Source organism: Alnus glutinosa, chromosome 3 (assembly GCF_958979055.1).
Source record: "Alnus glutinosa chromosome 3, dhAlnGlut1.1, whole genome shotgun sequence".
NCBI classification, from domain to species: domain Eukaryota; kingdom Viridiplantae; phylum Streptophyta; class Magnoliopsida; order Fagales; family Betulaceae; genus Alnus; species Alnus glutinosa.
In genome coordinates this window covers 7256969-7272993 of record NC_084888.1, presented here as the reverse complement: position 1 = coordinate 7272993, position 16025 = coordinate 7256969, and the positions used below count along the sequence as shown (strand labels likewise).

Genomic DNA, 16025 nt, shown 5'->3' with positions numbered 1-16025 from the left:
ACTTGTCCTTTGAGGGGCGAAAACATAATTGGGGGGTCGAAAAATGATCTTGAGGGTGTAATAGTGGACCTTAATAGTTTTTTATTTTTTATTTTTTATTTTTTTATTTTTTTTTTAATTTTTAAGAAGTTTTACAAATTTTATTAGGGGACACTCTTCCCCCAACCATATACATGGGTCTGGAGTAATTCTACATGTTATATAATATTTATCAAGTGTCCATCAAATAATGAGGTGGCTTTTAAAATCACCATTTGATCAACACTTGAAAGCTACCTGATTATTTGATCAATCATATGTCCAATGGTGATTTTAAAAGCTACCTGATTATTTGATGAACACTTTATGTATATTTATATCACATGTAGAATTACTCGTGGGTTTGCCTTTGGTCACCTAGCAGCTGAAATCTTATGATAGTCCTTGAATGGCTGGTGGGCTAACACGCATTCCTTGTGGGATTAGCGATGATGGGCCTTACTCTTTGATTTGATGGGCCTATACTCTAATGGTACACCAGTTACCCCTATTCCCACATTTGACTTGGGAATGGTTGGTTGGCACAAAAAGAGTGGGTTTGTGCCACAACCTCATAGAAGTTATTTTCTTAGGTATACCTTATTCCCTATCTTGAATTGTAGTTCCTCTTGACAGTTGTCAGCGTAACTCTTCTGGTGACTTTGTGCTGCAATCATCCTTTGTCCGTTAACAAAAATCTTCTCATGTGGGCCTTGATACTTGTCTTTTACCAACATCGCTCCAATATGCCTCGAACGGTGGCGTCTCAATGGTCACCTCGTAATTGTTTTTGTATACGAACTTGATCAAGGAAAAATATTGTATTCCAACTTTTCTTAAAATCGAGAATGCATGCTCGCAACGTGTCTTCAAGGATTTTAATGGTCATATCTGATTGACCATAGTTAGATTAAAAAATAAAAAATAAAAAATAAAATTAGGGCCACGTAACCCCTTTTTTTGCTCTGGCGATTTTTCTTCTGGGTAGCGACCTTTGCGCGTGATTATGGAGGAGGGGAGCCTTTTGCTTGCCTCCTCCCCAGTAGTTTTGTGGTAGGTTTTGTTTATAAATAAAGTTTCTTCTTTCTTTAGGTTTCGTCGGCATCTGAAGAAGTGAAGTGATTGTGTTATCTTGTCCTGTTTCGAGATGGAGATGGGGTGTACAGGCGGTGGATTTTCTCCCACTTTTCCGATTTGGGCTTTGTCCATGGCTATTCTGGTCTGTTTTGTGGCGCCCAGTGTTTGATTTCGAACTGGAATATGTGATACGCCGCTGCTGTTTTGGATGACACGTAGGAGACGTTTTCGCTTAGGTCCAAGATTTGGGTTTCTTCCATGGTTATTCCGGCATGACAATGTTGATTTTCAATAGGAGGCTTTGATTCCCCGTTGCTGGTTAGAATGGCTTCGCCGAAGATGACTTCGTTCAACTGATTTTCGTGGCTGATTGTTGTAGCAGCGAAGACTGGGATTTCCACTGGAGGGGCAGTTTCGGGCATAAGGGGATCAGCGGTTTGGGTGGTTTTTTCTTTGACTTTCTCGCAGTAGTGGCAAAGCAGTTAGATCACAAATTCCAGATTTGTACCGATTTTTCAGGCGTTCTTATCGAGTGCGGCTTTAGGGCGATCTTCAAGGAACTGTTTGGTTATGCACGTAGTTTGAGTCTCAGTTTGTGCATCCAACCGTCGAGTAACAAGGGGATTTGGGAGTTTATGGTCCGGCCGTGTATTTTTAGTTGTTTTTAACAGCTGTTCTGTGTTTTAAGATCAAAATTTTGTCTGTAAAAGCTAGTGTATAGCACAATTTGTGTGACATCATTTCGATCTTGTAGAGGCTTATGTATACGTATAGGCATTTTCTGTTGTCTAGGTTATTTTGTAGCAGCTGTGGTTTGTTATGGTGGTCTAAGTCTGACCTTGCCTGGGTGGAGGATACTCTAACCCTGTGCCTCTGACTTAATTTATTAGGGATTCTTTGTTATCCTGAACATTAGACTGATTTGGTCTCGTTTTCAATCTATTGAAAATGAACTTTATCTTAAAAAAAAAAGAAAAAAAAAAGAAAAAAAAGAAAAGAAAAGAAGACTTTCGGACTTTTCTCTCATTGAAATTGTTTTGTTTTGTGAGGTTAATGGGACGAGATAATTGGAGGTAAGAATTAAGTAGTTTTGTTTGTAGACTCTCCCGTTTGGGGCACGGAACAGATGTGAAAAGAGGCTGAAAAGTGCCAAAACTACGTGGCAGCTTGAACAATTTCTAAAACATAAGGGTAATCCAACATAGTCACGCCGTCACTTACCCAAAAAGAAAAAAATAACGGAGCGGCGTCGAGCCAATATGATAAACGACCGCGAAACGCCGTCAAATGATTTAGGTTTCCGTTATAGACATGGGACACGGAAACAAACGGTAAGAAACCGTACCAACTTCCCCATTGGTTAGGTGCCTCCTGTCCTAAATCTTTTTGCGTTTGATGGTGTCCATGTCCATTTGACATTCAACTGACACCTTTTCTTTTCTATCCATTCATGTTTTTATTTTTTTATTTTATTTTATTTTTTAATATTTTTATCACTTGTCTTGGTGTACAATTTTTTAAAAAATTAAAAAATATCGAAAGAATTTACTTTTTAAAATTATGTTTAGTTGGTTAAAAAATCAGAGACAAAATTATAAAAAATTAAATAAAAATTGATATTTAAAAAACAAAATTTAAAAAATATTTGAAAAATATCTCTCAACCAAACACGAGAAGGATATGATGGTCTCTAGCATGATAGTAAAAGGGCCATTGATTGTAAGGAGGTATGGAGCGTTCAACATTCGTACGTAAATAAGAATTTAAAAAAAAAATCCAATAAGTCATAACGTTTTTGGTCAAATCTTAACCAAATCAACACTTTCTAAAACTTTGCTAGAGAGGTGAATATGATTTTGATGCTTTTTTTTTTTTTTTTAACAAAAATAAAAATAAAAATAAAAATTTACTCTTAGACATATTAAATGCAATCTTATATTGTTCTTCTGTGGTTGTAAAAGACAAGTAAATTAAAGACAATAAATCTTTTAGATTGAAGATACCAAAAGATATACCAACAAGCTATGCAGATAAAATCTGCTATCATATCATATTAAATATTAATTTCACTAAAAATTAGGAATTTACCCATATTTTATTATTGAGATATGTACGATATATTATCATTCTATGACACAACTATTAACTTTTTTTATTAAAAAAAAATACAAAATCATTTAAATGGGTTGGGGTTTAGTTTTGTGTGTGTTTGTCTTTTTTTCTTTTTCTTTCTAAAAGATTAAAAAAAATAATAATAATGTCAATAATTGTCGTCATCTACTATTATTGTTATTTCATTAAAAAAAAAAAAAAAAAACCATAAAAGTTAGAAAGTAATTTTCAGAAAAGAGCTTATCTTATAGTATAGTCTCAATTGCTGTGCTGGGACCATATCCATTAATTTCTTCGTATTCCTTAACACCCACAACTTTTTCTTTTATAACAAAACCAAACCTCAACCGAACGTGACTCACCGAACACAGAGAGAGTCCCCATTAAAAAAAAGAAAAAAACAGAGAAAGTCTGCAACCGCGAACACACACTCTCTCAGGAAGCGCGTGGCGCATGCTCACACAATAAATAAACAAACGCCGTCACATAATGGCAATCCCATAGTGAAGCCCTCATTTTCGGCAACCAGAGCCGTCACTACCACACTCTGCGACTGCACAGAGAAATGCAAAAGGCTTGCCTTTTGATATAATCGCCGGAGATCACAACCGATTGATCGTCGCGGAACTTTGAGATCGAGCGCAACGACTACGTAGAGTACGCAGCGAGGACTTCGTTTTCTTTCGCTGCTTATTTTCCTAAGGGTTTTTCGTTTTTCTTTCTTCTCGTAATGGCTTCGGAGGACGTGAAGACGAGCGAATCGGCGGTGTCGACGATTGTGAATCTGGCGGAGGAGGCGAAGCTGGCGAGAGAGGGCGTGAAGGCTCCGAGCTACGCTGTTCTCAGTATTTGCAAGTCTCTGTTCGCAGGTGGATTCGCCGGAGGACTGTGAGTTGCATTTTTCCTTTTCTTTTTCTTTCATATCAGTTTTGGTTTTTGAATGGAATTTCCGAGGGAAAATGGGAATTTCTTTTGTGGTCTGTTTGTTTACTGTAAAAATCAAAGTTAAGTCTTTATTTATTCATCAGATACTCATTTCCGCACTCATTTGACTATGTAAATAACAATCCCTCGTAAAGTTTCCCGGGAAATGTTTTTCTCGTTTTGTTTGTTTTTGGACATTTTGTTTTTGTTTTTGGAAATTCCGGTGGTCAAAATTTAAAAATTGAATCTGTTATGTCTGGTTGTTTGCAAGAGAAAAAAGGAAAAGATTTTTTTTTTTTTTTTTTCTGCTTCCCATTAGACGCCTCGTATGATAGGAACTAGAATAAAGTAGGAGAATTAACTGAATCTAAGATTTTGATTGGTTACCGAGAATGTGGGAGAAGAAATAATTGAGAAATGATTGAATCTTATTTGTTGTTGACATATTGGACCTCAGAGAGAAAGGAGTCTGTTAGGCTGAGCCTAATACAACTATCCTCTAATTGATATAAAGCATATAAAACATGGTCTGTTAGGCTGCGCCTAATACAAGTCTCTGCGTTGTGGTTGTCATTTTTATTGTCTTTACGAAGTAATGGACTGTTTGCTTGAAGACTTGAAATATTTGTGCTGTGAATGTGTTTACTGCTAGAGTTAAGCATGTGTTAAATGTAGTTGTTTTCATAAATTGTATACATGATGGCTTGGGAAATTTTTTTAGTGTACTGAAATGATGCAATCTACATGTTTGACTTTTTAAAATATGAATTTTTTAAACCAAAGAAACAGTGAAGGGAAAATTTCGTGAAGGATTTTGTTCCCTACTTTGTAATTTTTGTTACTTTCTAACTTTTCCATGGACCATGTGATTTTCCAAGTGATCAGAAAAATTGTGTTTCCTACTGGGCAGATCATCAATTATTCAACTTTTATAAAATTGAGCTGCCTTGGCAAACTATGGCATCACTAAGTTTTATTAACTTGCTGTTGTGTAAATATCTAGTACCTAGTTTATACTTTATATTGTTCTTATTGGTATTTCTGATTGGTAACTGCAAGAACATGCTGTGCATTTATTTCCAACTCCTGTATCCGTGGTACTACCTTTTTCATTTTACAGACTGAAAAGTTTTGATGTCTATGCAGGTCACGCACAGCTGTTGCTCCTTTGGAAAGGTTGAAAATATTGCTACAGGTTGGTTTATATTCAGTTATTCATTATTTTTTTATTGCAACTGAATACTTCAAGCTTGTTTATAAACATGTGCAAGAGGAATGGGGAATCTATAGACCCCATTCTTCTTCATTGTGATGTGACTTCCGCTATTTGGAGTGTTCTTTCAATCGCTTTGGGATGTCCTGGGTTATGCCTAGACGTGTCATTGATTTGTATGATTGTTGGTGGTCCTCTGGTAGGCCAAGGAGTGCTGCGGTGTGGAAAATGGTGCCTACGTGCCTCTTTTGGTGTTTATGGAAGGAAAGAAATAATAGAAATTTTGAGGATAGGGAGAGTTCTATGGGGGATATTTTTTCTGTGTTATTTGAAACTTTGTATCTTTGGACGGCGGCGTATGTGTTTCCTCTGTCAATTAGTTTTAGTGATTTTCTTTTTTGTTTTGCCCTTTCTAGTTAGGTTGTTCTGTTTGTATACTTCCCATGTACTTACGGGCGTCTCACGCTTTCAATGAGATTTGTTTTATTACTTATATGAAGAAAAAAAAAAAGCTTGTTTATAAATGCTCAGACACTGATAAGTATCAAATCAATAATGCGTTAATTAGCTCTGTCAATATGCAGGTCCAGAATCCCCATAACATAAAATACAATGGAACACTTCAAGGCTTGAAATACATATGGAGAACTGAGGGTCTTCGTGGACTGTTCAAAGGAAACGGTACTAACTGTGCACGTATTGTACCAAACTCTGCGGTCAAGTTCTTCAGCTATGAGCAGGCTTCAGAGTAAAGTTTTCTGCACAAAGTCTATGTTGAATTGATTACCTTGCTTTCTAGTTTATGATTTTGATTGTGTTATTGGCTTTTAATTTGGGGCCAGTTTTTAAATTTTTATTTTGTATTGTTGGCAAAATGGGTGAAACATGAATTCTTTAGCCAAACTGAATTTGTTGGGAGCATGGTCTGTTGAGTTTCATTGATGGTGCTGTTGATTCTGAACATGTAGCTGTCATAAGTTGCTGGTTATGTTCGCAATGCCAAATCACATCAAACATCAAAAGGAGAGGAAAACCATTTGAAATAATGATAACATGAGATGAACTAATACTACCATTTGAGTTTTAATGATCAGTCAGAGTAATATAATCATGAACATGTTTATACCTTTTCTCATTAATGTATGTCCGGGAAAGAAGAGTCAGTCATTCTTCCTCCTAGCTACTGTACATAACTATTTTTGTTATGCATACGTTGGTGTTGTATTAGTGAGAACAATTGATTAATATTTTTCCCTTATTATTATATGACAGGGGAATCTTGCATCTGTATAGGCAGCAAACTGGCAATGGTATGTCCATCTTTACCATCACTTTTGTCAACCTGATGGGTTATTAATTGTTTATCCCTGAACTAGACACCTTGGGAGACTTGGTTTTAACATAATGATTTGTCTCCCCTTTTTGTCGGGTGGCCGGGTGCCTGGTAAAAGAACTACGAGATGGGTCCTCCTCATTTCTTCATGCTCACGTAATAAATCAATAAAGAAAATTAAAGCATAAAAAATTGCATTTATCATCATTTTAGATTTTATAATGCATTGGCTTACTAAATGTGAGAAGTGCTTCAGAGCCATTGCCTGCAGTGGCATCTAAAACTGCCTGCTTTGTTCTGGCTTAGCTGTGAATTATACTTTAGACGCATTATGTGTAAATTATGCCAGGATAATGAAGAATGAAAGACGGTTGTTCTCTTTTTCCTCTGCTTATATTGTTTGATTTTGTTCTGGTTTTTTTTTTTTTTGGCTTTTTCGGTTTTTCGTCTTTCAATTGCAATGTGTTTTGGAACTTCCGCTGCTGCTTTGCTGTAATTAAAATTTTCTAATTGCTAAACTACTTTCATGAGTCTCTTCTGGTATCATTTGCGTTGATGACATGGTTGTTCATGCTTTTTCATCCAGTGTTGCTACTTTCAATTTATCTGTGCAATTTTTTTTTTATAGCAATTTTCATGTTGCCTGATTGGTTAAGTTACCATGTGATGTGCATTGCTATTACACAACATTTGGGTTTTATTTTTGGGTTAAACACTTTTTTGGTACCTGTGGTTTAAAGTTTTTATTTTTTGCCTCCTGTGATTCAATTCGTATCACAAATGGTACTTGGGTTTAGGAAAAAGACCGAATTGATTCCTCTGTTAGTTTTTCTGTTCAAAAACTAACGGTATGCCACATCAGCGCCACTTAACACCATTAAGAACACGACCTGTCCTATATGCCACGTAAATCGCCACATCAGTGCCATGTCACTACCACATTTTTTTTTTTTAAAAAAAAGAAAAATCGTTAGGGGTGGCTCAGCCACCCCCACCGCCGGTCTGGGGGTGGCCGAACCACCCCCTTGGCCAAAATGGGGGTGGCCGAACCACCCCCAAGGGTCAAACCCCTATTTTATTTTTATTTTTTTCTCTTTGGTCCTTGGGGGTGGCTCTAAGGCTCTTGGGGGTGGCTGTTTATCATACTCTTTTTTTTTTTTTTAAAAGAAATGTGTTAGCGACATGATGCTGATGTGGCGATTTTACGTGACATATGGGACATGTGTCGCGTTCTTAATGGTGTTAAGTGGCGTTGATGTGGCATATCATTAGTTTTTGGACGGAAAAACTAACGGAGGTACCAATTCAGTCTTATCCCAAAACCCAGGTACCATCTGTGATACAAATTGAACCACAGGGGGCAAAAAATAAAAACTTTAAACCACAATACCAACACCCTATTTAACTCTATATTTTTTGCCACATTTTGATTAGGTTGAATTAGAGCATTCCTGGCATCCTAACCAAAATAGTTTTTTTTGGCTGTTTTGGTGAAAACACACAAAAATACACCCCAGCAGCCTTACTATTATAACCAAAAAGTTTTGGTGAGTGAACTACTCACCAACAATAGTAAGCATTGTTCACTCATCAAATCAATAAAATACTATTAAAATTTTCTCTCTTCCTTTTTTTTTTTTAAAAAAAAACTTCTCTCTCATGCATCACATACAACCTCCATTTTGAAAAATATTATTTAAATGAAATAGTGATAGTGGATAGCTAAAATGGTGAGGGTGCTTTAAAAAAGCGGATGGTTAAAATAGAGAAAAGTGGGTTTTGACTATTTTGGCTAGTAAAATTTAATGAGGTTACTAGGAATGCTCTTTAGGTCATGTCAGTGTTTTTATCTCAAACAGATAGTAATAGAACTCATATTTCCCTTTTATACTATCATGAGTCTTTTATGTGTCTGCCTTTACGAAATTTATTGGGACAGCTTGCTTTCCATCTGCTTCTAATATTAGAAATTGGAACTGATGAATTTATCCTTACAGCTTACACAAGAACTTCATTAGCAAGGCATCATTGTAAACTAACTCGGATGAATTCCATTTTGTGTGTCCTAGGATTCAGAAATGGATTGATGGCACTGATGGAGGACATATGAGTTATCTAATGCACTTTCTTGTTATTCCTGCAGAAGATGCTCAGCTTACTCCTCTTTTGCGTCTTGGGGCTGGGGCATGTGCTGGAATAATTGCCATGTCTGCAACTTACCCAATGGACATGGTACGAGGCAGGCTAACTGTACAGGTACTTAGTCATCTAACTCCAATCCATTTTATTTTTCTCCATCTATATGATGAAAGCTGCTGGGACCATCAATATCAATACTAAACTGGAAAAAGAGATTTACAGCTGTGGTTTAGTTCTTTAGAGGAAATTTTTTGTTATTTTATTTATCAAGATAATGGAAATTCATTTCATTTAAGGTATCCTTCGTATTGGTGATTAGTAGGGATCATGCATAGGTAATTAGCATTTAAGTATTAACTTTTTCATGGGTCTTATATTTGCAGACAGAAAAGTCTCCTTTCCAGTACAGAGGAATTTTCCATGCTCTATCAACTGTGTTCCGGGAAGAAGGTCCACGGGCTTTGTACAAGGGCTGGCTTCCTTCTGTTATTGGAGTTGTAAGTAGTTTTTCGTTCATATTTTTGGCTGCTACTTTGGACTAGATAATTACAACCAGGATGACCGCATCTACTTGTTCTTGATCCTTGAGGATAGAACCTGTGAAAAGAAAACCAAAATCTCTGCCGGTTTAATCATATCTTCATCTACACGTAGCTACAGTCCTTGTGGAGATTTTTGACTCTACCAATGATTATATTTTACTTTCTTCAAAAGAAGAAAAATAGAGATGCTGAAGAAACTTTTGGCCTCAACGTGAACAAGTATACCTTGAGTGTGGTTATCTTGATCGATTACTATTTTAGCTTTCTAATAGGGCCTCTTTTATTCTAAATCTCAAAGTTATCAACAGTCCCAACTGTTTTCCTATTCTTTTTTGTATTGGGTTGTTATTTATGGGATAATTGTCAAAACTTACTTTGGTCTGGATTTTCTTCTGCTATTGAGAGGTAACCGGGGAAGAAGAAATTCAATGGAGGGAGAAGAAATTCAAATATTGGATACATATTCTTGTTCCCTTCGCTGCTGATGCTTAATACTAATTAATCATATTGTTTTTAGTGTCTTTAATTTATCTTTCCAGATTTTTGTGTAACCTTGGGAAGATACTTTCTCTAAATGCCGTATGCGGTTATGTTTGCAGATTCCTTATGTGGGTCTCAACTTTGCTGTGTATGAATCTTTAAAGGATTGGTTGATTAAAACTAAACCATATGGACTGGTTGATAACTCTGAGTTGAGCGTGGGAACACGGCTGGCATGTGGGGCTGCTGCTGGAACTGTAGGACAAACTGTTGCTTATCCTCTTGATGTCATACGTCGACGAATGCAGATGGTGGGATGGAATAATGCTGCTTCTGTTGTCATTGGTGATGGGAGGAGCAAGGCCTCACTCGAATATACTGGTATGGTTGATGCATTCAGGAAAACTGTTCGGCATGAGGGCTTTGGGGCATTGTACAAGGGTTTGGTCCCCAATTCTGTGAAGGTCAGTCTCCTATTACCTGCGATCTATGCTTTAAGAGATGTTGGAATAACCTTAGGTCAAACTGGTTTGACAGTTTCAAATAGAACTCTGGATCACCAAATTGAAATGTTAGACTCACCTGGCTATTTGCCATTATTCCTGACACTGAGTGATTATGGCACTTTTCATAAAAATGGAGAAATATTGAGATTCAGGACTAAAAATCCACTTGCCAGAAGAGAGGGAGAGGAGAGACTCTAAATCCTATACATGTGTGTGTCGTGGAGACCTTTTATTTGGCTGGCAAGCCAAGTATCCATCGTTTATGGGTTATGCATCAAATATTGGGTTGTTTAAGAGGTTTTGAACTGTTTGATAGGGTTTTGATCATTTGAACTGCTATAAGATATAGAGTCTGGGTGCTCCAGAAATCCCTCAAATTAGTTGATTCAAAACCTTCTAGTCTTACTGATTCTGGCCCATGGGATGCCCAACATAAGGTGCATCCAGATGTGGGCCCTGAAGTGCTGGGATATATACCTATTATGGAGGCATTTATTCTTTGCAGTCTTGAATTTGAGTCATAGTACTCTTAGAGTAGTTGTGTAAAACTTTATGATTAATGTTTTTAGAGATCAAAGTGAAAGGCGTTTGTATGTTGAGGTCAGTCTTTGTGTCTCAGACTGTAATAGGATAATAGTATGGATATCAAAATGATAGGTAAGGGAATGTAAATAGAATAAGGATTAAAATCTGATATGGTAATTTGAGGTAGCCAGGCCTCCAATACAATAGCACCAAGCCAAGAACGTTTTCCATGTCATTCTCGGTCTCTCGGACTCTTTAAATAGACTTCAGACTTACAAATTCCCTAACAAACTGGACCTGATTTTTGAATTTAAACAACCCACAACAATGGGCTTTGATTAATCTAAAAATTGAATTAAATGCCCTAAAAAGTTTTGCGTTGACAAACAGTAACTGGCAGTGATCCGGGCCCAACTCTTCAAAGTTCGTTCAGATATTTTGGCCAATTTAAATGTGCATGTCCACGTGGTGGCCATTTTCACGCGTTAACCAGGGCATGCGTCACTCATGTGATGAGCCACGACCCAACATTTAATTTCTCTTCAATGACACTTATCCTTGCCATGCGTCCGTCATTCAACCATGCTTTGAAAACCCTAATTGATCCCAACCGTTGATCTTTCCTTCAACTGATCTGAACACTTGGTCACCCTTATTCTATGCAGCCTCTCCTCTTCTTTCTCATTCTCTCATTCTTTCTTTCATGGTCAAATGTGAAACCATGGCCTTTAAAATCCCTTCTTTAGAGAACCTTTATATATATATATATATATAATTCAATCTTCAAAGGGCAGGGGCGCAACCTAAGTACATTAGCATTATACAAGAGAAACATCCACTTAGGGAGAAGGAAAAGAACACAAGTCTAGAAATTCTACAAAGTTACAAAAGCAAGAACTATTGATGGTAGTCATCCACCCATAGAGAGTTTTGAACAATATATCTTTTGAGAGCCCCTACTATCCGAATTTGTTGTAAACCCATTCTTATACAGCACCTAATAGGAGTTTCACACATTACCTTATAACACCAAATAGAATAAACATGAAAACACCGGATAACGCCAGTAAAATTAGGTTTTACTTGTGATTTCTTCTTCCTACCCCTTTCCTCCCACCACAAGTAACCAATTTTCACTCCCTTTCTCTACTATCTGTTTGGTTGCCGAGAAAATTATTGGGAGGGTGGAAGAGAAAATTTTGATGCTTTGAATTCCGGCCTTTCCTCTTTGTACGACCCATCATCCCCACCTATCCTCTTAGCCTCCATCACTATCAGCGTCCCCACCTCTCCTCTTAACCCCATTGACCCAATTCATATTTTTTAACTTATCAAAAAAAAAATTTATGAATTGGGGATCAAAAAGGCCAAACAAAGCAAACAGATGAGGAAAAAAAACTAAGAAAAGGGGTATGGAGAATATTTATGACAGATCACACTTGAGCTCTTGTTTGTAGCCGAGCTCATGGAGATAGGTATGTCCTGAATCAATCAAGATGACGCTGTTTTCACCGCCGGTAACCATCTTCTCATAGCAGAGATAGAGGTAGAGAATTTCAAAAGAGAGAAGAAAAAGATCAATTGCGCTTGGATATTTCAACCAAACAGGTCTCTTTCCCTCCCTTCTTGGAGTCTCTCTCTCTCTCTCTGAATCTGATGGGTCCTCTTTCTTATGTAATGGCAATAGCAATTTCTTTATTCAAAGGAGCAGTCCCATTTGTGTGTACAAAAGAAATGGTCAGTTTTGGACTGTAGCTCTCCTCTTCCTGGTCAACTAAAGCCGCCAATAATGTGGTCCGGTAGTGGTGGAGGGTAAGAGGAGAGAGGTAGGAACGCTTGGAAACCTCCTATTTGCCAATAGAAATGTTGGCCAACTTCCACACCAGATATATCGTATAACCCTTTTAGTTGTGAGTCCTTCAAAGAGGAAAGGCCTTCGAAATTTTCTATTCCACACTCCCAACGGATCATACAAAGAGTGAAAATGAATTTACTTGCAGTTGGAGGAAATGTCATAGGAAGAAGAATTCACGAGTAAATGAAAATTACCAGAGTGATCCGGTGTTTTTACGTTCATTTTAGTTAGTGTTTCAAGCTGATGTGTCAAACTCTTATTAGAGGTTGCAAAAGAATGGGTTTACACCAAAGCCTAATAGAAGTAATTCTCATATCTTTTAACTCTACCACCATTCTTTCACAATCTTCAAAATTTAGGGAATTGCGTTCTCTACAGTTGCACCACATCACGCCATGGGAAGCCATTCTTCAAACCTCTAAATTATGTTGACTACCAAATGACCACTCCAGCTAGCCAATAACTCCACCACCCGATAGGGTACTACCCACTCTACCCCAAAAAGCAATTCTCTTGCAACTTTGCGATGGAACAACAAATGATCAATGGAGGGACACTGTTCTTGCACATGCAACACAAACCATTACTACTATGTGCTTTTTTCTTAGATTATTCAATGTTAGAATCTTCCCTAATGCTGCTTTCCAACAAAGAAAGAAGCTCCTTATTTTTCCACATGCTCTTCTAAAGGAAAGAAAGACTAATAGGGGCTAAGCGTATAATAAAAAGATTTGACCTCGAATGTTTGCCTTTTGGAAAGGGCCACTGTTCTTGCACATCCAACACCAGTCCATTACTATTATGTGCCTCTTTCTTAGATTATCTAAGGTTAGAATCCTCCTTAACATTGCTGTCCAAAAAAAAGAAAGCAACTCTCGTAAGTGCCTTATTTTTCCATTTGCTCTTCCAAAGGGAAAGAAAGGCTAGCAGGGGGCTAAGCGCATGGTAAAAAGATTGGACCTTGAATGTCTACCTTTTGGACGGGGCCAATAGATCCTACTCTTGCCACCTTGATTCAACCTGGTAGAGTACAAGAGATTGAAGGAAGAGGTGACCATCTCTATTTACCAATTATGCACGGATTTGATGAGGGCAATATTCCACTAACAAGTGTTGTTCGCCACCAACATTTGGTCTGACACCTTGCCTTCAAGGTAGAGTCTCTTTCCTTCATCGCCTTCAAACTTTCCCAAGAAGCATCCTCAGGATTTTGTCCAGTCTAGTTCACAAGTATTTCTTCGATTTCTTGATGTCGCTTCTTCAGGGCTCTTCGTTGCAAGACCTCTTCATGTTCAGGTTGCAAGATCCATCTTGAATCCACTGGAGGAAGTGTGGTCACATGACTGTATACCTTGACTGGTCTGCATTACCAAGAGTTTAGATCAGTTGCAGCTTTTCATGCATTAACCAGGACCCGCATCACACATGCGGTGAGCTACGCCCCAACTTTTAATTTCTCTTCTAACGACCACCTACCCTTGCCACGCATCCGTCATTCAACCATGCTTTGAAAACCCTAATTGATCCTAGCTGTTGATCTTTCCTTCAATTGATCTAAACCCTTGGTGACCCTCATCTATGCAGCCTCTCCTCTCTCCTCTATCATTCTCTCGTTCTTTCTTTCATTGATATGATGTGGACAAAATGACAGGTGGCAGATTCTTTGTTAAGAGATTGACAGAATGAACTTATTTTGTTATAGGGCAAAAACTCAGCCGCTTATTGTTGAAATTAAAAACTTGGATCCGTATTTGTCACGGGTAAAACCTAGACCCTTATGGGACAATTTCCCAAAAATTTACCCGATTTCTCTAAAATTTGCTTTCAGCTTGGAGGCTTGGATTTCTTCCAATTTCCCTTTTGCTGTCTGCTTAGAGGTGCCATAGACTTTTTGCCTTTCAAATCAAGTTATTTAAATGTTGCTGATAAAGATTCAAATCTTTTAGTTGGTTTATCAAATTGATATTCACTTATTAAGTTTAATGAACATATCTTTCTTTGCATTTATTGTCAAAAAATATCTTTCTCTGCACTAGGGCTTTGTTTGATGTGCCGTCTATCTTGTTCAGGTAGTTCCATCTATAGCAATTGCATTTGTGTCATACGAGATGGTGAAGGACATTCTGGGAGTTGAGATCAGAATCTCTGACTGAAGTGTGGGGAACTTCATAATAATTATTGAAGAAGTGTGCTATTTTTGTAGGCAAGGGGGTAGAGAGAGGTAAACTAGGGGTAATTTCTTCCTTCTGGTTTCTCCAAGAATTAGTTAGAAGCACGTTTGAGCATGTGTTTATATATTATTTTCCCTTGTTTTCCTAGCCATGTTTCCTTATGAACATGCTGTAGTTTTCAGCTTCTCATTGATATTCTGTGTCAATAAATGTTTCGACAATGCAAGAACGCATTTGCATGCCTTTCCAGCTAAGAAAGCTTTTTCTCAGTATATTTGCTGTGATCTCTCTCTCTCTCTCTCTCTCTCTCTCTCTCTCTCAATATAGATGCTAACTTTTCAAGCATATGAAGAATGCTCTATTTCCCAACTGGTTTCAGTATGTTTTGTAATTTCTTTTTACTTGTCATTTAAGTTGTTTTTACTTTTCAAGCATATGAAGAATGCTCTATTTCCCAACTGGTTTCAGTATGTTTTGTAATTTCTTTTTACTTCTCATTTAAGTTGTTTTTACTTTTCAAGCATATGAAGAATGCTCTATTTCCCAACTGGTTTCAGTATGTTTTGTAATTTCTTTTTCCTTCTCATTTAAGTTGTTTTTTTTTTTAAAATTTAAAATAAGAAAAATAAAAACAAAAGAACTTGATGGGTCTAGCTTCTTTTTGCGTTTGCTTTTTCCAATGTGTGATTATGGGAACACCATATGAATAGAAAAATTATCAAGATATTAATGAGAAAATGAAATTGAATATCATTTCTCTCTTGGCGATCTGCTTTTTGTTCTTGGTAGGCATTCTCTGTTACATTCTTCTGCCATGCCTGGTAAGAGGAAGAAATTATTAAAAAAATCTTTACGTTGGAGGACAGGCAGCTTTGTTTGTTACCGAAGGCTGAATCTATGTAATCTTCGACAAAGACATTAAAATTGTACCTGGAATCACGTACAGTTGTCTGCATCCTTGGTGTTCGCCGCATGAGCTTGACTCCGTTTATTTTATGTCTTTTGCTCTGTAATTCTGATATGCAAGATTTATTAGCTTCATTGTCTTCTCCACTTTTCCTTTCAAACTCCTCGTAATTTAAGCGTTCTTCCTCGGATGAAGAGATTGATGAAAGAAACACGATAAGGAG

At 37.2% G+C, this 16025-nt stretch overlaps 1 protein-coding gene across 2 annotated transcripts; it reads left to right on the top strand.

Moving 5' to 3' along the window:
- Positions 1–3691: 3691 nt before the first annotated feature.
- On the top strand, positions 3692–15167 carry LOC133864075 (mitochondrial adenine nucleotide transporter ADNT1). Of its 2 annotated transcripts, none has more exons than XM_062300276.1 (8): positions 3692–4095; positions 5278–5326; positions 5929–6092; positions 6617–6654; positions 8824–8933; positions 9200–9313; positions 9958–10302; positions 14794–15167. In XM_062300276.1, exons 1-8 carry the CDS (start codon positions 3938–3940, stop codon positions 14875–14877), a joined length of 1062 nt encoding a protein of 353 aa, XP_062156260.1. In that variant the 5' UTR covers positions 3692–3937; the 3' UTR covers positions 14878–15167. The 2 variants fall into 2 exon arrangements, with proteins under 2 accessions (XP_062156260.1, XP_062156259.1); XM_062300275.1 differs by having other exon boundaries at positions 3693–4095; positions 8821–8933.
- The last annotated feature ends 858 nt before the right edge of the window (positions 15168–16025 follow it).

Excerpts from the sequence above, each read along its gene's own strand:
- LOC133864075 (XM_062300275.1), top strand. The coding sequence starts at position 3,938 with ATGGCTTCGGAGGACGTGAAGACGAGCGAATCGGCGGTGTCGACGATT. Across the intron at positions 4,096-5,277 it reads GGTGGATTCGCCGGAGGACT|GTCACGCACAGCTGTTGCTC; the intron begins GTGAGTTGCATT and ends ATGTCTATGCAG. Across the intron at positions 10,303-14,793 it reads TGGTCCCCAATTCTGTGAAG|GTAGTTCCATCTATAGCAAT; the intron begins GTCAGTCTCCTA and ends TATCTTGTTCAG.